The 23441-nt window shown below is 40.0% G+C and overlaps 1 protein-coding gene across 1 annotated transcript in view; it reads left to right on the top strand.

Moving 5' to 3' along the window:
• The window catches only part of slc38a5b (solute carrier family 38 member 5b), a 50195-nt gene that overhangs the window by 14770 nt on the left and 11984 nt on the right, over positions 1–23441 (top strand). Inside the window, exons 7-13 of the mRNA XM_084333205.1 lie at positions 4440–4522; positions 6954–7012; positions 15185–15301; positions 15917–15996; positions 18325–18425; positions 18855–18979; positions 23079–23223. Coding sequence (XP_084189331.1) covers positions 4440–4522; positions 6954–7012; positions 15185–15301; positions 15917–15996; positions 18325–18425; positions 18855–18979; positions 23079–23223 — 710 coding nt within the window. The remainder of the gene's footprint in view (positions 1–4439; positions 4523–6953; positions 7013–15184; positions 15302–15916; positions 15997–18324; positions 18426–18854; positions 18980–23078; positions 23224–23441) is intronic.

The following is a 23441-nucleotide window of genomic DNA, read 5'->3' as shown; positions in this document are numbered from 1 at the left end:
TAGCAGTCTTTATCAGGATTAGAGTAAAATGTACAAACACATCACCCCCTTACATACCCACAAGTGAGTGTCAGGTGAAACAATCAAGCAATAAACACCAAATGATTGAACCGAGTGATGATTGGAAGGCACACGCAAGGGCGGAACCATCAATCAGTGACAGTGTAGAAAAATAAAAAATATATATCAAACAGGCTATAAGTATAAGCATAGATAAATAATCAGTAAGCAATATACAGAAAAATATAATAGCCTATGTAGCCTATGTAAGGTACAAAGAATACACACAATACAATGGCAATAAACATATAGGATAGAAATCAAAGATAACACATGAAGTCAATATCCTCATTTAGCCCAGGGGCATTAAGAGCGTCAAGGCTATGAATCCAGAATGTTTCCCTCTGATTGAGTTTGCGGATGCGGTCTCCGCCCCTAATAAGAGGTTTGATATGTTCAATGCCCACAATTTTCAGTATAGAATCGTTATTGTTGTGTACTTCTGTGAAATGTCTGGCTATGGGATAAACATGATTTTTGGTTCTGATGGCGTATTTGTGTTCAGCTAAACGATCCCGCAGACGCCGCTTGGTACGACCTACATAGAAGATGCCAGGACAAGTACATGACAAGCGATAAATGACATGAGTGGTATTACAGTTAATAAAGTCATTAATCTTGTATGATCGCTGAGATTTAAAGTCAGTGAATGTCTTGGTTTGTATGACGTTGACACAGTGTGGACAATTCATACATTTGTAGGTTCCAATAGGTCTCCTAAGCCAAGACTCCTTAGTCGCGGGAGGAAGGTAGCTATGAACTAATTTGTCTCTTAATGTTGGAGCACGTCTGAAAGAAAAAACTGGAGGTTGAGGGAACACTTGTCTGAGAGTGGGGTCACTATCAATAATGGGCCAGTTCGCATTAATGATGCGCTTAACGTGTCCCGCTGCTGTGCTATATTGGGTTACAAAGAAGGGGCGGGACTGAGACTCGTTCCGTCGTCTACTTTTCTTGAGCAAATCAGACCTATTAAGTGTCTGTGCCTTATTACGTGCCCTTGCCACTACATCTGGATTATACGATCGATTTTCAAATCTGGTAGTCATATCAGCAGCCTGTTGATGAAACTCACTATCACTATCACAAATACGACGTAAACGTTGAAATTGACCAAAAGGAATGTTGTCGATCATGTGAGGGGGATGGAAAGAGTCAGCTCTCAAGAGGGTGTTAATAACAATATCCGTCTGTCCATAGAATATTCTTTAACAACTATTGACTTTCTAGATCTTACTATCTCAAAAGATATATTTGGTAAATTACACACCACCATTTTTAGAAAGAAAACTTCACGTAACACCCTCTTGAGAGCTGACTCTTTCCATACATGATCGACAACATTCCTTTTGGTCAATTTCAACGTTTACGTCGTATTTGTGATAGTGATAGTGAGTTTCATCAACAGACTGCTGATATGACTACCAGATTTGAAAATCGATCGTATAATCCAGATGTAGTGGCAAGGGCACGTAATAAGGCACAGACACTTAATAGGTCTGATTTGCTCAAGAAAAGTAGACGACGGAACGAGTCTCAGTCCCGCCCCTTCTTTGTGACCCAATATAGCACAGCAGCGGGACACGTTAAGCGCATCATTAATGCAAACTGGCCCATTATTGATAGTGACCCCACTCTCAGACAAATGTTCCCTCAACCTCCAGTTTTTTCTTTAAGACGTGCTCCAACATTAAGAGACAAATTAGTTCATAGCTACCTTCCTCCCGCGACTAAGGAGTCTTGGCTTAGGAGACCTATTGGAACCTACAAATGTATGAATTGTCCACACTGTGTCAACGTCATACAAACCAAGACATTCACTGACTTTAAATCTCAGCGATCATACAAGATTAATGACTTTATTAACTGTAATACCACTCATGTCATTTATCGCTTGTCATGTACTTGTCCTGGCATCTTTTATGTAGGTCGTACCAAGCGGCGTCTGCGGGATCGTTTAGCTGAACACAAATACGCCATCAGAACCAAAAATCATCTTTATCCCATAGCCAGACATTTCACAGAAGTACACAACAATAACAATTCTATACTGAAAATTGTGGGCATTGAACATATCAAACCTCTTATTAGGGGCGGAGACCGCATCCGCAAACTCAATCAGAGGGAAACATTCTGGATTCATAGCCTTGACGCTCTTAATGCCCCTGGGCTAAATGAGGATATTGACTTCATGTGTTATCTTTGATTTCTATCCTATATGTTTATTGCCATTGTATTGTGTGTATTATTTGTACCTTACATAGGCTACATAGGCTATTATATTTTTCTGTATATTGCTTACTGATTATTTATCTATGCTTATACTTATAGCCTGTTTGATATATATTTTTTATTTTTCTACACTGTCACTGATTGATGGCTCCGCTCTTGCGTGTGCCTTCCAATTATCACTCGGTTCAATCATTTGGTGTTTATTGCTTGATTGTTTCACCTGACACTCACTTGTGGGTATGTAAGGGGGTGATGTGTTTGTACATTTTACTCTAATCCTGATGAAGACCGCTATGGTCGAAACATGTTGATTAGATTTTAAATGACTTAGCCACCTTTAATAAAGGCCTTTTAACCATCTTCCCTCTGGATTTTACATCTTTTTGAGTGCCTGGATCGACTCTCTTCTCTATATATATATATATATATATATATATATATATATTGTGACGAGCCTGGTGGGTTTCAGACTCGCCACGGTTCAAATACAAACAAATTCGAATGTCCACACAAGAGCAATATCAATATATATATATATATATATATAAATGTATGTGGAAAAACTCATATATATATATATAAATGTATGTGGAAAAACTCAACTCAACATTTTATGACATCACAATGTCAGAGCCCCATTAATTGTCTATGGAGCAGCCTCAGATTTTATTTCCAGGTGAAATCACAAATTTGTGGTAATTTTCAGTTGAGTCTACGCCTGGCAGGGTATGACTGAAACAATTAAGGATACACCACTAATACACAGTATTATGACACAGACATTGCATAGCCCAAATCAATGTCATTACCAAAGAAACAAGAACAAACAACCAGTTAAATGTACTCATACAACCACCAAGCATGTAAAGATTCAACAGGCTTCCCCACAGATTCCAGCCAAGCTGCTGGGCCTAAACGCACACATGCTGCCAGGCCACATCATTCATAAGACAAAATCTGGTGTCTGAGCACCATAACAGGTGAAAACTGTAAACACATTCGGTGACGGCACACCTTGACAGATGAAAACATATGATTCCGTGACAGCAGCCCTGACAAGACACAGATGAAAACATGTTTGGTGACAGCAAACCAGACACAGATTAAAATCTCCGCTACGCTATTTAGTGAGAAACACACCCATCCTCCGGTCATGCTCTGTCGTGGTCAAATCTGTCGGTTGCAAATAACAGGCATTCCCAGCAATACAATGTTCAATGTTCCTCCTGGTATAAGCCAGGTGTATACCTTTCTAGTGGCTCGATTGAAAGTTACTGTCCCTGGTTGGGACAGGGCTGCTAGGTGTCCTCACTAGTTCCATCTTTTCTTGAAAGGTCTTTCTCCTAAAAGTCTTTTCCAGTAAATCTGCCACCAAATGTATTTCTGCCATTGTGTATTAAAAAGAACAACAGGAGGCGGTCAGGTAGCGTAGCGGAGATTGTGCTCGTCACCAATGCAAGAGGCTGCGGTCTCGACTCCCGGAGAGTCAGCATTGCCTTGGCTCGGGCTGATCGCTATACTAACTCGTTTGGCTGAATTAGGGGGAGGGGAGCCGTGGGTGGGTCCTGGGCGTTGTGGACAGCGACCCCTACAGTTCGGTCGGGGCGCCTGCTCAGCGAAGGTAGGATCTGGAGAGAGGTAGTGCGGCCTCCCACACGTTACACTTTCCCAGTGAGAATCTGCGTGGCCAGGCTGGCTGCCGGCTGGCTGCACATGCGTCGGAGGAAAGCATGTGACAGTCTCCGGCCTCTCGGACCAACAGTAGGGGAAAGTGCGCAACAACCAGGAAGGGGGTTGGGAATTGGCATAACGACTAACAGTGGGATGGGAGAAAATCGGAAAAAGAAGGAGGGGGAAAAAGATAATAAAAAAAAAAATAAGAAAAAGAACAACAGGACTATATACAAATCCAAATAAAAATGTGAAATCTTTATGGACTGTACATTGCTAGTTTTGCATCAGTAGCTGGCCATCTGATAGAGCGAAGACAAATTCTGAGTGCACTTTTAAACTGAGTGGTACTCCCCTTTTCATACAGCCTCATGTCATCACCATGGTAATGTGAAAAGATGTACTGGAAGGCTGCTCTAAAAACACAAGTGGGTTATATCATTGCGTTGCTGACTGTCTGCTGTTCTGTTTCTAAGGGAGTGGTTCATGAATGGAAATTACCTCATCATTATCGTCTCCATCTTCATCATCCTGCCCCTGGCCCTGATGAAACACCTGGGTATGTGTCACTGACCTCACTTCCTTCAAACACCTCTAACCTTACTTAGTATGCTCATGACTATATCATAATAACTTTGGGCTTGATATCATCAACAGTTGTGTTTTTATTGTACTCACTCACTCACTCACTCATTCACTCATTCATTCACTCATTCACTCATTCACTCGCTCACTCGCTCACTCACTCACTCACTCACTCACTCACTCACTCACTCACTCACTCACTCACTCACTCACTCACTCACTCACTCACTCACTCACTCACTCACTCACTCACTCACTCACTCACTCACTCACTCACGGTTAGCTAAACTGCCCCTAGTGGTGGTTAACAGGAATGACACTATGTGAAGACCAGCTCAGTCCATCCTGTCACTAGCCATTCATCTCTACTGTACTGTAAGCAATATGGAAGTTGTCTCGGCTGACAATGAAGGCCCACTAGAGACCCCGACATTTAACGGGAATTTTGCTGATTCTTTACCTGAATCCTATGGTTTTGTTGTGAGGAGGACATGTGATAATCAGACATAAAACTTACCAACGTGATCTGTGTCTTGAAAGTTAGGACATAATATAAAGTTATATGATAAGGAACAACTCCCACAGGAAAAACCTTAATAGGAGAAAAGGGGGAATAAACCTTAGATGGATTGCAATGAGAGATCCCCCCAAATAGGATGGTAGGTGTTGAAGTGGGCAATTCTTTTTTAAATAAATACAATAAGGGAGTAATAATTAGGGCTGACCTTCGAATTTTTTTTGGCAATCGAAGCTTCGGGGCCGAGCTTCGATTTTAATTCGAAGCTTCGAATAAAAAAAAAATAATATCATTTTTTTATATAATCTTTAATTTAATTTTTTTAATCTTATGTTGTGGGACTTGTACAGCACTTTGGTAAACTTTGTTGTTTTTAAATGTGCTCTATAAATAAAGTGGATTGGATTAATGAATTAAGTAGCCCCTTTCGTGACTGTGACGCAGCCAACACGGCTGTGTGATTTAATTCAAGGTGGATCGCTGTTGTCATTTGAACAACTTCAGATTTCATGGGAACTACCAATCCCCCAAATCAAGAATGTTTAAGATGAATGAAGTAAGATTTAGATTATTTGAAATATGGCCTGTGTAGACTAAACTATGCACAGAATTATGTCAATCTACAAGGTCCGGCAATGTAGACCTTGTAGACTCCACTACAGACCAATTATCAGTGAATGTTCATTTTTAAGAAGGGCTACTTCCACAAAAAAACAAAGAACTCACCAAAACATCTCAGTAGCACCTTATCTAAATGTTCTATTTCATATATGGAGATTCATATTTATTTATTTCCTATTTTGTTTATTAATCCCAGTATCTTTCTTTCTTATGTGTGGAATTCTACAAGGCATTTACATTCACATTTACATTTAGTAATTTAGCTGACGCTTTTATCCAAAGCGACTTATAAGTTCTGTACGACAGGTCATCAGGAAGGATACAACTGAGTAACAATATTCATCAAAGTGTTGCGTGTTACAGTGTAGGTTAGTTTATTAGGACAAGTGCATGACAGTAAGGTTAGTTAGGGTTAGATTTATTTTATTTTATTTTATTTCAGATAATGGTTGAAGAAGTGCGTCTTTAGTCGACGGCGAAAGATTAGACGGGATTCAGCTGTCCTAACTGGGGTGGGTAGTTCATTTCACCATTGTGGGGCAAGGACTGAGAATAGGTGTGTAGGTGGTGTATATGTGTTTGAGGATGATATCCTTCAAACAGGCAATAGTGATGATATAATTTGGGCAGTGCTGAGCTGGGTTACTTTCCTCCAGTGTATTTGTCACCCGGCCCCACCCAATGGCCCCATGCACACACACACACACACACACACACACACACACACACACACACACACACACACACACACACACACACACACACACACACACACACACACACACACACACACACACACACACACACACACACACACACACACACACACACACACACACACACACACACACACACACACACACCGAAGTAAAAATAAAAATAAAAAATTTGAATTTTCTTTTTGAATTATTTTCTTTTTTTTTACTTCGATTTCTTTTTTAATGTTCGAAGCTTGTGCCATCGAACGAAGCTTCGAAGCTTTGAAGTATTTAAGACAGCCCTAGTAATAGTAATAATGATAATATAAAAATAATAATATATAAATATACAATACAAGGAAAGGCATAACAGGTAAGCAGAGAGACAGGGCAACAGAGATGGCATCAACAATGTCCAACGGGTGCTCACCCAGGGTGATCGTAGGGCATCACAACGAACATACAACTATAGACATCATCCATAGAGACAATGTCCATAGAGAGATAGTGTCGTTAAAAGATTGTGTCAGGAGTGTCTCCTCCTCACCGTGTTTGGTTACTTCCTCCAGGGTATCTCGGTTACACCAGCGGTTTCTCCCTCTCCTGCATGGTGTTCTTCCTCTCTGCGGTGAGTTGCTTGTGCTAAACAGGTCACAAACACTCCACCACACCACACCACACCATACTGTACACTCCACCACACCATACTGTACACTCATCACACCACACCATACTGTACACTCATCACACCACACCATACTGTACACTCATCACACCACACCATACTGTGCACTCCACTCCACTACACCAGACCACACTCCACCACACCACACTACACCATACTGTACACTCATCACACCACACCACACTGTACACTTCACCACACCATACTGTACACTCATCACACTCCACTCCACCACACTACACCATACTGTACACTCATCACACCACACCACACTGTACACTTCACCACACCATACTGTACACTCATCACACTACACTCCACCACACTACACCATACTGTACACTCATCACACCACACCACACTGTACACCACACTACACCATACTGTACACTCATCACACTACACTCCACCACACTACACCATACTGTACACTCATCACACCACACCACACTGTACACCACACTACACCATACTGTACACTCATCACACCACACTCCACCACACCATACTGTACACTCATCACACCACACCACACCACATTGTACACCACACTACACCATACTGTACACTCATCACACCACACTCCACCACACCATACTGTACACTCCACCACACAACACCACGCTGTTCAAGCCACCACACCATACTGTACACTCAGGGGCGTCGTTTTGGTATGGCAAATAAATATGTATGTGTATTTGAGATTATACATGAGCAGGATGTGTGTATTTGCCATGTCTCGGCCCCTTCATCAACAGAGGCCGACACACAGTATTCCAATACACATCTCACTACATTCTGCGCATGTATAATCGCGGGAGGGGGCCGGGGGTGTGGTCTTTTGTGTGTAACCTGGACTCGCAGGTTACTTTGTTGTCAGAAGCGGTGCCGGTTGGTCGCGATGAAATGGGCTCTGCACATAACCAGCTGCTATACCACACTGAGGTGGCTATCTCGAGGCAGAGTAATAAATCACCTTTTTTAACTCAGAGAAGAAGCGCAGATTTTTCTTGCAGACAAAAATGGGTTATTGGCAGAGAAATGAGCTGATAATGAGCTGGATTACGAAACTCCATTAGTGACACTCCAGGTTACTCAGTGGAGATTTTGGGGTAATTCGTCTTTCGTGTGACGAGCTTATCGTGTGCTTTTATTTTGATATTCCTTATTTCCACGTTGAAATTACGCAATACATTAAAGGAAAACTCCAACATTTTGGGAAATTAGCTTATTTAACATCTTCCCTGGAGTTAGACAAGAAGATACATACCTTTTTTGTCTCTGTGCGTGCATTTAGCTTTGGGAACAGTCTCTCCGTTAGCATAGCTTAGCTTCATCACTGGAAGTGAGGGAGGACAGTAGCCTGAAAACTTTAGAAAACAGTAATCCAATGGCTGGTATTGATAATATACTACTAACTACTGGACGCTCGGACTACTGTACATTATCTAATGTTAACAAGAACCTAAACTAACGTTACAACTAACCTAAAGTTAGTTTAGGTTCGTGTTAACGTTAGATAATGTACAAAATAAACATTTTCCGCTGCTATAAACACCGCACTTTTATTTTGAAAACCCCAGAAAGGAAGTCATTATATTTGCTTTACCATCCTGTTCTGTGTTAGCTCTGGTTAGCTCCGAGCGTGCAGCAGTTAGTATTATATTATCAATACCAGCCATTGGATTACTGTTTTCTAAATTGGGGAGGCTTTTAATCGTCAAGGTAAGAGGATTTTAAGTCATGGTATCCATAAACTTCAATCGGTTCGGATCCTTTGAAGGAATGAGAATATCAACAAACCTGTAGGGAACGTCAGGCTACTGTCCTCCCTCACTTCCAGTGATGAAGCTAAGCTACGCTAACAGAGCGACTGTTCCCAAAGCTAAATGCACGCACAGAGACAAAAAAGGTATGTATCTTCTTGTCTAACTCCAGGGAAGATGTTAAATAAGCTAATTTCTCAAAATGTTGGAGTTTTCCTTTAAGTGTGGGGTCGCCAAAAGAAATCCTAAATCAAATGGGGTCGTGGTATAAAAAAGTTTGAGAACCCCTGGCTTTAACAGTGCAGTTCAGTTCATTCAGTAACCCATACTTTTTGTGAACGTGTTTTTGATACTACATTCTGTTGAACACACACCTCAAAACCGTACCTAAGGAAAATTGTGAAAAGACAGTTATGATATTACCTGCTTTAGTCTGTTGACACATGTATATACTAAATGCTTTTGTAGTCCTGTGTCATACCTAAATGTCATATAAGTGAATTGTATAGAAACAACTCACCAAAAGTGACTATTGCACAACTGATTTGACCAAAAAAATCCAGCAAGGGGGGGGAAACCCCCCCTTCACCCCCCACCCTTCCTCATTGCCATACCTTGGCTTTTACTAAAACAATGCCACTGTGTACACTCCACCACACCAGACCACACCACACCACACTGTACAAGCCACCACACCACATCACACCATACTGTACACTTCACCACACCATACTTTACACTCCACCACACCATACTGTACACTCCACCACACAGTGCAAGCCACCACACATCATACTGTACACTCATCACACCACATCACACCACACCACTAAGTCTAAAATGTGTAATATTTCCATACTGAAAGTATATTCTTCTTTCATGTACTTTTCTGAGAGTATACTTACTTTTTGGTACTTCTTATGTACCTTCGTGTACTAATTCAAAGCACATGTTTAGTCATTAATATGCTACGCGCGCAATTATCCTGAGTATCAAGTCTGGTTTGAATTAACGAGACTGAATCAGCGTTCGAGGAACAGGGAAAGCCGGGATTCAAACATCGGGTTAATTGAATCTGGATAATGGAACTTTTGATCAACTTAGTTGAACCAGGTACGGGGAATAGGGCCCTGGAGGTCTGCATCCCTTTAACAATTGTGTGTATTGAGCTGTACTGTACTGTACCCATTCTGCAATCTGTTAATTAAAGTTTTCAATCAATCAATCAATCAATCAATCAATCAATCAATCAATCAATCAATCAATCAATCGACACAGGGGGCACCCAGAGCTACAGCCATATGAAGACCACCGTATGAACACTGGTTCAACTAAGTCGATCAAAAGTCCCATTAGCCAAATTAACCCGATGATTGAAGTCAGGCTATCTCGGTTTCTCGAAGGCTGATTCGGTCTCGTTAATTCGAACCAGACTTCAGTAATCAGGATAATTGCACGTGGCTGTTTTACCTGAAAAGGGGGAGGTGTTGATCCCCGAAAACCATGATTTTCTAACGGGAAGATATCGCAGACAAGTTAAATGCATATCTATAGGCAAATTTTAAGTCCCTCATTACCCCAATCAATCAGATTATATTTCTTTAAATGTGCCTGCTGGCAGTAGGCTTAATGGAATGATTAATCAAATGAGATATTGCTAGCGAAAATAATTAGTTCAACTCTTTCAGAATAAGTAGATAAAAACAAGCCCAAAGAGTATCTAATTGATACGAATGAATAGATACTTATGATGATATCTGTACTGTATGCGCTTAGGTATCATGTACTATATAAATACATGGTTTCCAAAGTTTTCAAGGCGCGACCCCTGAAATAACGGTGTTAGAGAGGCTTGGAGGCTATTAACAGTTTGAAATTGCAATTGAACGTGTGTATGAAAATAAATGTTTGGGAGTGACAATTGACGAGAAACTAAACTGGAAATCACATATAAAAAACGCAAAAAGAAAAATATCCAAAACCATTGCAATATTATATAAAATGAAATATATCTTAAACAAGAACTCACTCCATTTGTTGTACCGTTCGCTCATAGTTAGGACAAAGTAAATCCATAGGCCGAATATTATTTATTATCAGCATTTTAGGTCTATTATTTTACATTTCAAAAACATTTCTGTTACCAGTTTAATGTAATCTAATTGTTTTTAATTATATGCCTATTTCACACATTCTATGAAATCAATACATTCTGGAAATCATCTTGCGACCCCCCCCCCGCGCGGCTGCTCGCGGCCTCTCTAGAAAATATAAGCACTAAAACATTATTCAGAATGGGATCTCTGAGGAAGGGAGCTGGCATTTTTTCCCGAGGGAGTGGCCAGCGTATCCAGCTAACTTAACTAAACCTGCGCTGGAGCAGGTTAAAATGTTTCTATCTGTTGCCATAGTGATTTGGCCAACATTGCTCGTGGGACCGAAAAGCCTGACTTATGTCAAGTTATCCTGAAGATTATCCGGCTAACTCAGTTAGCCACGTACGGGGAACGGGGCCCTGGTAGGAAAACATTAGGCCTACATTAGGTTGAACACCATTACATTTTACTGGCACTCTGGGCTGTGTTTATAGGTTAGGTAAGCGTTTCACTATTGCCTATTTGGTGATTTGGAGGAGAGAGAGATACAGGGCTGAGATAGGGCTCAGATGTTATATCGAAACACTAGGCATCAGTGTATCGATATAATATCGGCATGCAAAATATTGCGATACTATCCTGTAATGATTCCCTCTATTGTGCATGTGCATGTGCATATGCATGTGTGTGTGTGCATATGCATGTGTGTGTGTGTGTGTGTGTGTTTGCAACTCACGTTACATCATCGCTGTTTACAATAGTAAAAGACTCCTGACCTGATGGGACATTCTTGAATTATGGAGACAACCAGTTAATCTGCAAATAGTAGGGATGCTCGATATTGGCTTTTTTACCAATACCGATATTCCGATATTGTCCAACTCTTAATTTCCGATACCGATATCAACCGATACCGATATATGCAGGGTTTCCCGCCAAAAAAACTGAATAATTTCAGGTAACTAATAATTTCACTGGATGCATTCAAAAGGCTTTCTAAATGTAAGCATTATCTGTGCAAAATATGATCATTAAAAAAGTAAAAATTAACATTACATATCTCTTGTTGTTGAATTAAACCAACATGCATACTTTTGACAATAAATAAAATAAGAATTGGTTCTTACTTGCTTGCCTGGGTAAATAAAGGTTAAATAAATGTAAAAAATAAAATAAAAATATTGTTATTTTTTTTTTATTTTTTTTTACCGATACCGATATTTTCCGATATCACATTTTACTGCCGATATCGGCCGATAATATCGGACATCCCTAGCAAATAGTGTAGGTGAACTAAGTATGTAAGTTAGCTATTGTTTATTTGGTGATAAGAAGCCTTTGCCAAAATACTCTGTCCTGGAATGTATTTCACTTGATGCGCGATTCTTGAATTATGGAGACAAACAAGCTAATTGGCAAATCAGTGTTTATAGGTTAGCTACATTTTTACTTTGGCTATTTGGTGATAAGAGGGCTTTTCCAAAATACTCCTGGTGGATATTTCACTTGATGGACAATTCTGTAATTGTGTACAAACCAGCTAATAAAGTAGTAGGCCATATAATAAATTTTTATAACATACGATATAATCTATTATAATATACCTCACAGATATGTTTCCTCACACGTATAACAACAAATATTTCCCTTTTTCCCCTCCCAACATTGACCACATTTACCTGACATTTGCAACAAAGTAATTGATTTCTAAATGTTTTCACAAATTGCATTTATGGCTACCGGTATTTAGTAAACATGACTAAAATACAGTAGTGGAAGAAGTAGGCTACTATACACAGTTCCTTTACTTAAGCAAAAGTAAAAAATACTCAGATAAAATAGGACTCTGGTAAAAGTCCTCCTGCATTCAACATTTTACTTAAAGGTATAATCAGTATAATTATAAAAAATATATAGACGCATACAAACATAATCCTTCTCAATCATCACTTAAGACCCACTGTGTGGAGATGTGTTTATAATAATAATAATGATAATAATAATAATAATAATAATAATAATAATAATAATAATAATAATAATAATAATAATAATATAATAATAACAATAATAATAATAATAATAATAATAATAATAATAATAATAATAATAATAATAATAATAATAATAATAATAATAATAATAATAATAATAATAATAATAATAATAATAATAACAATAATAATAATAATAATAATAATAATAATAATAATAATAATAATAATAATAATAATAATAATAATAATAATAATAATAATAATAGGTGTGTTTATCGTCTGCTCCCTCTGCCTGAATTTTCTTTCTTCCTTTCAATTTTGCTGCATGGCGTCAACCTTTGGGCAGTGAGTGTGTGTTATAAGTAATACATTTAATATAAGTAAGTAATATATTTACGTATTGTACAATGTGTACATATAATACATACATATATTACATATTCAGCTTTTCAAAAAGAAAATGTTGGCTTTCTCTTTCTATTTTTCTACCTAAAGTTGAACATAATATGGATCTTGAGCCATATTTGATCTGCAATGCTTAGACACTTTGGTCTGATCTACGTTCAGTGGTAAAGTGTCTGTAAACACCACATTGTTTTGGTGCTGCTCTAGTGACAAACTACTTATGTCTTTAAAAGTAAAAGTTGAGAAGTACTCCAGTACTTGGGAGCGTTAAAACCTTGAACCATTGGCCTCTAAAGGTTATGTTGAAATTATAATCTTGAAGATTTTCATATAAATAAAACATTTCTATTTTGCTACTCTCTGTCACAATAGTGATTCTACCTATACCCAGTTCATGAATGCTTTTACATTTGCTGTTCTAAACACTGGTGTCTGGTAGGACACACAGGAAGTGACATCAGCAACAGTGTGTTTGTTTGAGGGGGGGGGGGGGGGGGGAATTATATTTTATGTTGCTATAATATCAGTGTAATTTTGCTTCCTGGTGAATGCCACATGCAAGCCCCTAGAAGGGGTTTAGGCAATTCTCCTACACACCCCTTTGTGGATTGTATTGTATTATGTAATTGTTTTTATATGTGTAAATAAACAAACAAACAAACAAACAAACATTCTGTGGTGACCATTTACCCAATATGGTCGATATCAATATAAATCGATATACATCCAAAATGTCTATTCTAGCTGATGGAAATGGGCTAACTATAACTTATTTTCAGTTTGTTAGCAACTCTAGCCAGTTAGCCTGTGTGGAGACTCATGTAATAACTTACTCAGTCGAATGGATTTGGTTAATACGATTTATTAACTCAGGAGGGGGGGGGGGGGGGCACACACCATATAACTGTAGATTTGGGGAAAGGGATTGATTGATTGATTGAAAAGTTTATTAACAGATTGCAGAATGGGTACAGTACAGTACAGCTCAATACATACAATTGTTAAGAGGATGCAGACCTGAGAAAGACTTTCGTCTTGTTTACATCAGGGTCCCCCATTTTCAATTCATCATATGACACACACGACATACAGATAGACAGTACTGCTACATCTATACATTTGTGACATACCAGATTTTCAAATACAGTACTGTTTGTGATACTAAAAAAATCCAGAAAAAGAGTGTATATACATTTGACATAGAAACTGTGCATTGGGGGAGGTTGGGTAGGTGGGGTGGGGCTGTACATTGGAGGTGGGGGGGGTTGGGTAGGGGGACACACACACTGTACATTGGAATACTGACATACATTTGACATAGATGGAGTGGTTTAACATTTGGGAGGAAGGGTGAAGACCTCAACTGAGGGAGAGACAGTATATTAATCCTCCACACAGGCTAATGTTATTGTTGTCAATATACAGACGCTCTGCTGTCGTGTGACTCTGTGCTGCAGGGACTGTAAACAGAGAAGTGAAGGTTGACCCGCCTGAGGGACTAATCCAATCCTCACCAAACACTCACAAGCCTCTTTTCCCCCCAAATCATCCAGCTTTTAGTCCATAGTGTATTTTGACCAGCTTGGCTGTTTTCATGACCACACACTTCAAAGGAGTGCAATCCTAGAAGGCATTTTCCTAGAGTATGTCAATGAGCTCTAGTTCCATCCATTACATAATCAGTGGAAAGTGAATGGCGTGTCGCCAGAAATCAGTTCCACCTGTTAGCGATACTGCCATCGTTTACATCTCTTCTTCTTCTTCTTCTTCTTCTTCTTCTTCTTCTTCTTCTTCTTCTTCTTCTTCTTCTTCTTCTTCTTCTTCTTCTTCTTCTTCTTCTTCTTCCAAAAGGTCATCTACAAGAGGTTCAACATCATCTGCCCCCTGGAGGCCTTCTACAACTCCTCCGCCAATGCTACCATCCCAGAGGGCATGTGTGAGGCCAAGCTCTTCACCATCAACCAAGAGGTTCCTACAAATACTGCCCCTTGGCCATCATTAGTACAGGCCATCATTTACTTACATAATCACTTTTTTTTAGCATTCATAAACCATGATACTGTACATGTCTTTTTCCAGAAAATGAAGCTCACAGTATAATCTGATGTTCATATGTTCTACTGAGGAAAGTTGCAAACCATACATTGTCTCAAAAGGAGTTTCATAGGCATGTTATGCATGTAACTGGGGTACTTCAATAGCATAAAGCCTACCATTATGGTGTTTGATACGATTAAAACAATGTTTAAATGGGGCCTGGGCTCCAAAAATCTTCTTTAATTGTTTACCTACTGTCATCGCTAGCGAGAGGGATTGAAATGTGCTTTAAAGCCACACATGGTCAGAAGCTATTTGTAGGTTGGGCACTTGGCTCATTGGCTAATGTCTGCCTCCATCATCTCTAGCATCATGTTACGTATGGGCGACTGTGGACGATCATGTGCACTGAAAGGGGTCTGTGCAGTGCAGTGCATGCACCTTGTGTGCTTCCACAAGCGTAACTTGACCCCACGTGCACTGCAACTAAATTTAGTTACTGTACCCTCTAATCTGGTTACCAGTAACCCTGTACTTGGCTTTCAGACAGCCTACACCATCCCTATCTTGGCCTTTGCCTTTGTGTGCCACCCGGAGGTGCTTCCTATCTACACCGAGCTGCGCAAGTAAGTTGGAGACAAGTATTAGTATACCATGCAGTCAGTGGATTAATGAAACAATCAATCAATCAATCAATCAATCAATCAATCAAGCAATGTAATGTCACATTAATAGTCCCCAACCCACCCCCCCCAAATAAATAAATAAATTAATATTTAATAAATAAATTAATTAATTAATATTTTATAAATTAATAAATAAATAATTAGAATAATCAATCATATACATATATTTTGATCCATTGCTTTCGACCAGTTTACGGTGTCTCATGTCATCATCCATTCATACCTGACATGGTACTGCTGGCTTTATTGGTAGACAGCGCTCCATTGACCTTAAATATAAGTACAAACCAATCCTGAGCATGGACTTAACACCATAGTCCTTTAGTACTCTGTAGTACTATGTAATACTCTGTAGTAGTATGTAATACTCTGTAGTAGTATGTAATACTCTGTAGTACTATGTAATACTCTGTAGTACTATGTAATACTATGTAGTACCATGTAGTTTTATCCATCCATGTTCTATTTGGTCAGATTTTACAGGAAAGCTGTCCAGTAACATGACCAGTAACATGACCAGTAGCTTCCAGTAACATGACCAGTAGCTTCCAGTAACATGACCAGTAACATGACCAGTAGCTTCCAGTAACATGACCAGTAACATGACCAGTAACATGACCAGTAGCTTCCAGTAACATGACCAGTAACATGACCAGTAGCTTCCAGTAACATGACCAGTAGCTTCCAGTAACATGACCAGTAACATGACCAGTAGCTTCCAGTAACATGACCAGTAACATGACCAGTAACATGACCAGTAACATGACCAGTAACATGACCAGTAGCTTCCAGTAACATGACCAGTAACATGACCAGTAACATGACCAGTAGCTTCCAGTAACATGACCAGTAACATGACCAGTAACATGACCAGTAGCTTCCAGTAACATGACCAGTAACATGACCAGTAACATGACCAGTAGCTTCCAGTAACATGACCAGTAACATGACCAGTAACATGACCAGTAGTTTCCAGTAACATGACCAGTAGCTTCCAGTAACATGACCAGTAACATGACCAGTAGCTTCCAGTAACATGACCAGTAGCTTCCAGTAACATGACCAGTAACATGACCAGTAGCTTCCAGTAACATGACCAGTAACATGACCAGTAACATGACCAGTAACATGACCAGTAGCTTCCAGTAACATGACCAGTAACATGACCAGTATCATGACCAGTAACATGACCAGTAGCTTCCAGTAACATGACCAGTAACATGACCAGTAACATGACCAGTAGCTTCCAGTAACATGACCAGTAGCTTCCAGTAACATGACCAGTAACTTCCAGTAACATGACCAGTAACATGACCGGTAACATGACCAGTAGCTTCCAGTAACATGACCAGTAACATGACCAGTAACATGACCAGTAGCTTCCAGTAACATGACCAGTAACATGACCAGTAACATGACCAGTAGCTTCCAGTAACATGACCAGTAGCTTCCAGTAACATGACCAGTAACATGACCAGTAGCTTCCAGTAACATGACCAGTAACATGACCAGTAACATGACCAGTAGCTTCCAGTAACATGACCAGTAGCTTCCAGTAACATGACCAGTAACATGACCAGTAGCTTCCAGTAACATGACCAGTAACATGACCAGTAACATGACCAGTAGCTTCCAGTAACATGACCAGTAGCTTCCAGTAACATGACCAGTAGCTTCCAGTAACATGACCAGTAACATGACCAGTAACATGACCAGTAACATGACCAGTAACATGACCAGTAACATGACCAGTAACATGACCAGTAACATGACCAGTAGCTTCCAGTAACATGACCAGTAGCTTCCAGTAACATGACCAGTAACATGACCAGTAGCTTCCAGTAACATGACCAGTAACATGACCAGTAGCTTCCAGTAACATGACCAGTAGCTTCCAGTAACATGACCAGTAGCTTCCAGTAACATGACCAGTAGCTTCCAGTAACATGACCAGTAACATGACCAGTAGCTGCCCAGTAACATGACCAGTAACATGACCAGTAACATGACCAGTAACATGACCAGTAGCTGCCCAGTAACATGACCAGTAACATGACCAGTAATGGTTTCAACCCTTTCAGGTTTACAATTTCACATTTCAGATAATAATTTTGACGACATACATTCTAATGACTACTGTATGATGTCACTAGAATTTCTAAGGTTGTCTTATTCAATTATAGCACAATTGTACAGTCTAAACGTACTGCTGTATCATCAATGCATAACTCACTGACATCTAATTGTGTCTTCTTTTCTCCACTAAAGCCCGACCAAGCAGAGGATGCAGAACATTGGAAACCTCTCCATCCTCTCCATGTTCGTCATGTACCTACTGACGGCCATCTTTGGATATCTGACTTTCTACGGTAATAATAATAATGATAATAAACGTTATTTGTATAGCACCATTCATACAAAAATGTTTGCTCAAAGTGCTTGATACGGTAACGGTAACGCCGCGCCTCACGCTCAGGGCATCCATCCAGAGTAGATACTGTACCGATGTGTTTGTGTAATGATTTTCTGTGTGTATCTGTGTTTATCTGTGTGTGTGTGTGTGTGTGTGTGTGTGTGTGTGTGTGTGTGTATGTGTATGTATCTGTGTGTGTGTGTGTGTGTGTGTGTGTGTGTATGTGTGTGTGTGTGTGTGTTTCTGTGTGTATGTGTATGTGTGTGTGTATGTGTGTGTATGTGTGTGTATGTGTGTGTGCGTGTGTGTATCTGTGTGTGTGTGTGTGTGTGTGTGTGTGTGTGTGTGTGTGTGTGTGTGTGTGTGTGTGTGTGTGTGTGTCTAGTGAACACTGAGGCTGAACTGCTGCACATGTACAGTAAGGTGGACCCCCTGGACACGTTGATCCTGTGTGTGCGGCTGGCTGTGCTGGTAGCGGTCACCCTGACGGTTCCCGTGGTCCTCTTTCCCGTAAGAACCGTCTCCTTCCCTCTCTGTGGTCGGCCTTGGACACATACATGCACAAATATTTGTATGGAGAGCTTTATAAATATACACTCAAAGAGGCATTTTTCTGATATGTGATATCGGTCATGTGATAATCGGACATAAAAACCTAGCAGCATGTTCTGTACCTTGAGAGCCTGGCTGTATTACACACCCCCACCCGCCTCACCCCACCCCACTCCACCCCACCCCACCCCAAGAAACTAACCCGGAGGAGAGTAGACCTCCAGTGACCCGCAGACAGTATTTCCTCAACGTTCCTCAAGTTGGGCCGGCTACAGTTGAGGGGGAGAAACACACCGAGTTACACACAGTTACATCAGATATATGGAATGTTAGGAAAACTGGTGTGTCTGGGCTCCATAGAGCTGCTAGCTTGCTGCTGCTCGCTGGCCTCTGTTTCCTGTGGACAAACCCAGAGTTAAGAAAACAACCTAAGGGGCCGTTGAGTTTGCAGGAAAATAATCTGATAAACCAGAAACTCTAGCTGCAAAATATATACTGTGCAACATAATGTATACTGCTATCTCGAAAGTCATGGAAAAAATAGTCTACGAACAGGTCGAAAAGTACCTAGCGGAAAAAAATCTAATCTACGAATTCCAATCTGGCTTCAGAACATCCCACTCCACTGACACATGCCTTCTCTATTTGAATGACCACATCAAACAAGAGGTGGACGCAGGCAAATACTGCGGCATGGTCATGCTGGACCTACAAAAGGCCTTTGACACGGTCAATCACTCCATTCTGATTGACAAGCTAAAAGCAATTGGTTTTGATAGTCTATCAGTGAGCTGGATGCAATCCTACCTTGAGGGGAGGGAACAGATGGTGGAGGTAAACGGTACCCTATCCCCCCCCCTCACAGTGAGCTGTGGTGTTCCACAAGGAAGCATACTAGGACCGCTACTGTTCCTAATTTATGCAAATGACATGTCGTCAGCTTGTGACTGCAACTTGTTCCTGTTTGCGGACGACTCAGCCCTGCTGGTCTCTGACAAGAACAAGTTACAGGTTGAAAAAACCCTCAGCTCGGAACTAGGCAGAATCTGCATATGGCTCGCTGATAACAAACTATCATTACACATGGGCAAAACAGAGTCCATTCTCTTCGGTTCAAATAACAAACTCAGCAAGACCGACGGCTTCTCAGTTACAGTGGGTGACAATATTGTCACAAGGAAAGATGAAATTACCTACCTGGGTTCCATCCTAGAGGCTAATCTCTCCTGTGACAAAATGGCATCCAATGTAATAAAAAAAGTCAACCAACGAACTCGATTCTTGTACCGGATCTCCTCTCTGGTAAACAAGAACACCCTGAAGACTCTGGCAGGAGCACTCATTCAGGGGTACTACGACTATGCTTGCACCTCATGGTACCAAAGCACCTCAAAGGCGCTAAAAACAAAATTACAAACATCTCAAAACAAACTGGTCAGACTACTGCTTGACCTTACTCCTAGAACCCACCTCACCCCTGCCCACTTTGACAACCTAGGATGGCTTAGAGTAGACGACAGAGTACAACAACTTGCAATGGGCCTGGTCTACAAGATACACTACACGACCAAGGTACCCATGTACATGTCAAAATACTTCCCAAAGGTCAGTGAATACCACGATCACAACACCAGAGGGAGCTCCACAAATCATGTTAAACCCAGATTCGGCTCAAATAAGGGACTAAACACGTTTCGCAATTATGCCACATCAATGTGGAACGCCCTACCCAAAGCTGTAAAGGAATGTGGATCACTACCCACTTTCAAAACCTCTCTCAAGGGACACCTACGGGAGACTGCAATTCAACACTGGCCCCTGTAAATATCCTAACCCAACCCCCTCCAATGTACAGTCATTTACCTAGTATGGTTTTGTCAATAGTTCAATGTACAATTGTGTTTGTTTGTACAGTGTCTCCTCCCCCCCCCCCTCAATGTACAGTGTTACTTGTTTATACAGTGTGCCCCCCGCCCCCCCCCCCCCCCCCCCAACCACCTCCAATGTAAATTACCCAGTATGGTTGTCAATATCCCAATGTACCCAACCCCCCCCACCCAACCTCCTCCAATGTACAGTTTCTACGTCAAATGTATATACTCCCTTTTCTTGACTCCTTCTGTATCACAAACAGTACTGTATTTGCAAATCTGGTATGTCATAAATGTATAGATGTAGCAGTACTGACTATCTGTATGTCATGTATGTCATATATGTCTATATTAATTGAAAATGGGGGACCCTGATGGAAACAAGACAAACGTCTTTCTCAGGTCTGCATCCCCTTAACAATTGTATGTATTGAGCCGTACTGTATTGTACCCATTCTGCAATCTGTTAAATAAAGTTTTCATTCATTCATTCATTCATTCATTCATTCATTCATTCATTCATTCATTCATTCATTCATTCATTCATTCATTCATTCATACTGAGCAACAAAATATATACTGTGCAACATAATGTATACTGAGCAACAAAATGTATACTGAGCAACATAATGTATACTGAGCAACAAAATATATACTGTGCAACATAATGTATACTGAGCAACAAAATATATACTGTGCAACATAATGTATACTGAGCAACAAAATATATACTGTGCAACATAATGTATACTGAGCAACAAAATATATACTGTGCAACATAATGTATACTGAGCAACAAAATATATACTGTGCAACATAATGTATACCGAGCAACAAAATATATACTGTGCAACATAATGTATACCGAGCAACAAAAAATATACTGTGCAACATAATGTATACTAAGCAACAACATAATGTATACTGAGCAACAAAATATACACTGTGCAACAGCATGTATACTGAGCAAGATAATGTACTGTGCAACATAATGTATAATGAGCAACATAATGTATACTGGGCAAAATAATGTATACTGTGTAACAGCATATATACTGTGCAACATAATGTATACTGAGCAACATAATGTATACTGTGCAACATAATGTATACTGTGCAACATAATGTATACTGTGCAACATAATGTATACTGTGCAACAAAATATATACTGTGCAACAGCATGTATACTGAGCAACATATTGTGTACTGTGCAAACAAAATTATACTGAGCAACAAAATATATACTGTGCGACAAAATATACTGTGCAAAAAAATTATACTGAGCAACATAATGTATACTGTGCAACATAATGTATACTGTGCAACATAATATATACTGTGCAACAGAATATATACTGTGCAACAGAATGTATACTGAGCAACAAAATATATACTGTGCAACATACTGAGCAACAACATATACTGAGCAACAAAATATATACAAAACTACACACCCTCAAGACCCCTACGCTCTGCATCTTCTGGCCGCCTCAGACCTACTCCTATCCGAGCTCCGGGAGGGTCATCAAAGAGAAGCCGCCTATTCTCAGTCCTTGCCCCACAATGGTGGAATGAACTACCCATCCCAGTTAGGACAGCCGAAACCCGTCCAATCTTTCGCTGTCGACTAAAGATGCACTTCTTCAACCATTATCTGAAAAAAAAATAAAAAGATTAAAAAAAAAGAAATATATATATATCTAACCCTAACTAACCTTACTGTCATACACTTGTCCTAATAAACGAACCTACACTGTAGCACCCAACACTTTGATGAACATTGTTACTCAGCTGATAGAGTTGTGCCCTTCCTGATGACTTGTCGTACAGAACTTGTAAGTCGCTTTGGATAAAAGCGTCAGCTAAATGACTAAATGTAAATGTAAATGTATACTGTGCAACATAATGTATACTGAGCAACATAATGTATACTGAGCAACATAATGTATACTAAGCAACATAATGTATACTGAGCAACATACTGTATACTAAGCAACATAATGTATACTAAGCAACATAATGTGTACTGAGCAAGAGCGTCTAAGGGCAGCATACAGATTGTGTGCAGGAAGTTGAAAGATCTGAGCCTCCCTTTCCTGTAATGTTACAGTGAATTATTACTCACAGGAAATGTTTTACTATCAATTTCTATCATACTGATTGTGATGTTGTCTCTCTCTCTCAGATTCGGCGTGCAATCCTTCAGCTGCTGTTCCCAGAGAAGCCCTTCCGCTGGGTGCGTCACATTATCATCGCCGCGTGTCTCCTCTTCGCAGTCAACCTGCTCGTCATCCTCGTTCCCAACATAAGAGACATATTTGGCATCATTGGTGAGAAAACAACACTATAGTTTAGATCCCATGCAAAAAAAATGATTTCCAACAAAATATATACTGTGCAAAATAATATATACTGTGCAACAAAATATATACTGTGCCACAGAATGTATACTGAGCAACAAAATATCCATTGCAGTTAACTAGCAAATATAGTGAGGAAATGTAATATTTACTACCTTATGTCCCTTCACCCCCCTGTCTTTTCCTTT

The sequence above is a fragment of the Notolepis coatsorum genome (genome assembly GCF_963971535.1).
Source record: "Notolepis coatsorum genome assembly, chromosome: 17".
Taxonomy (NCBI): Eukaryota; Metazoa; Chordata; class Actinopteri; order Aulopiformes; family Paralepididae; genus Notolepis; species Notolepis coatsorum.
The sequence above is the reverse complement of the archived record's forward strand: the minus strand, read 5'-3'. Positions and strand labels throughout refer to the sequence as shown.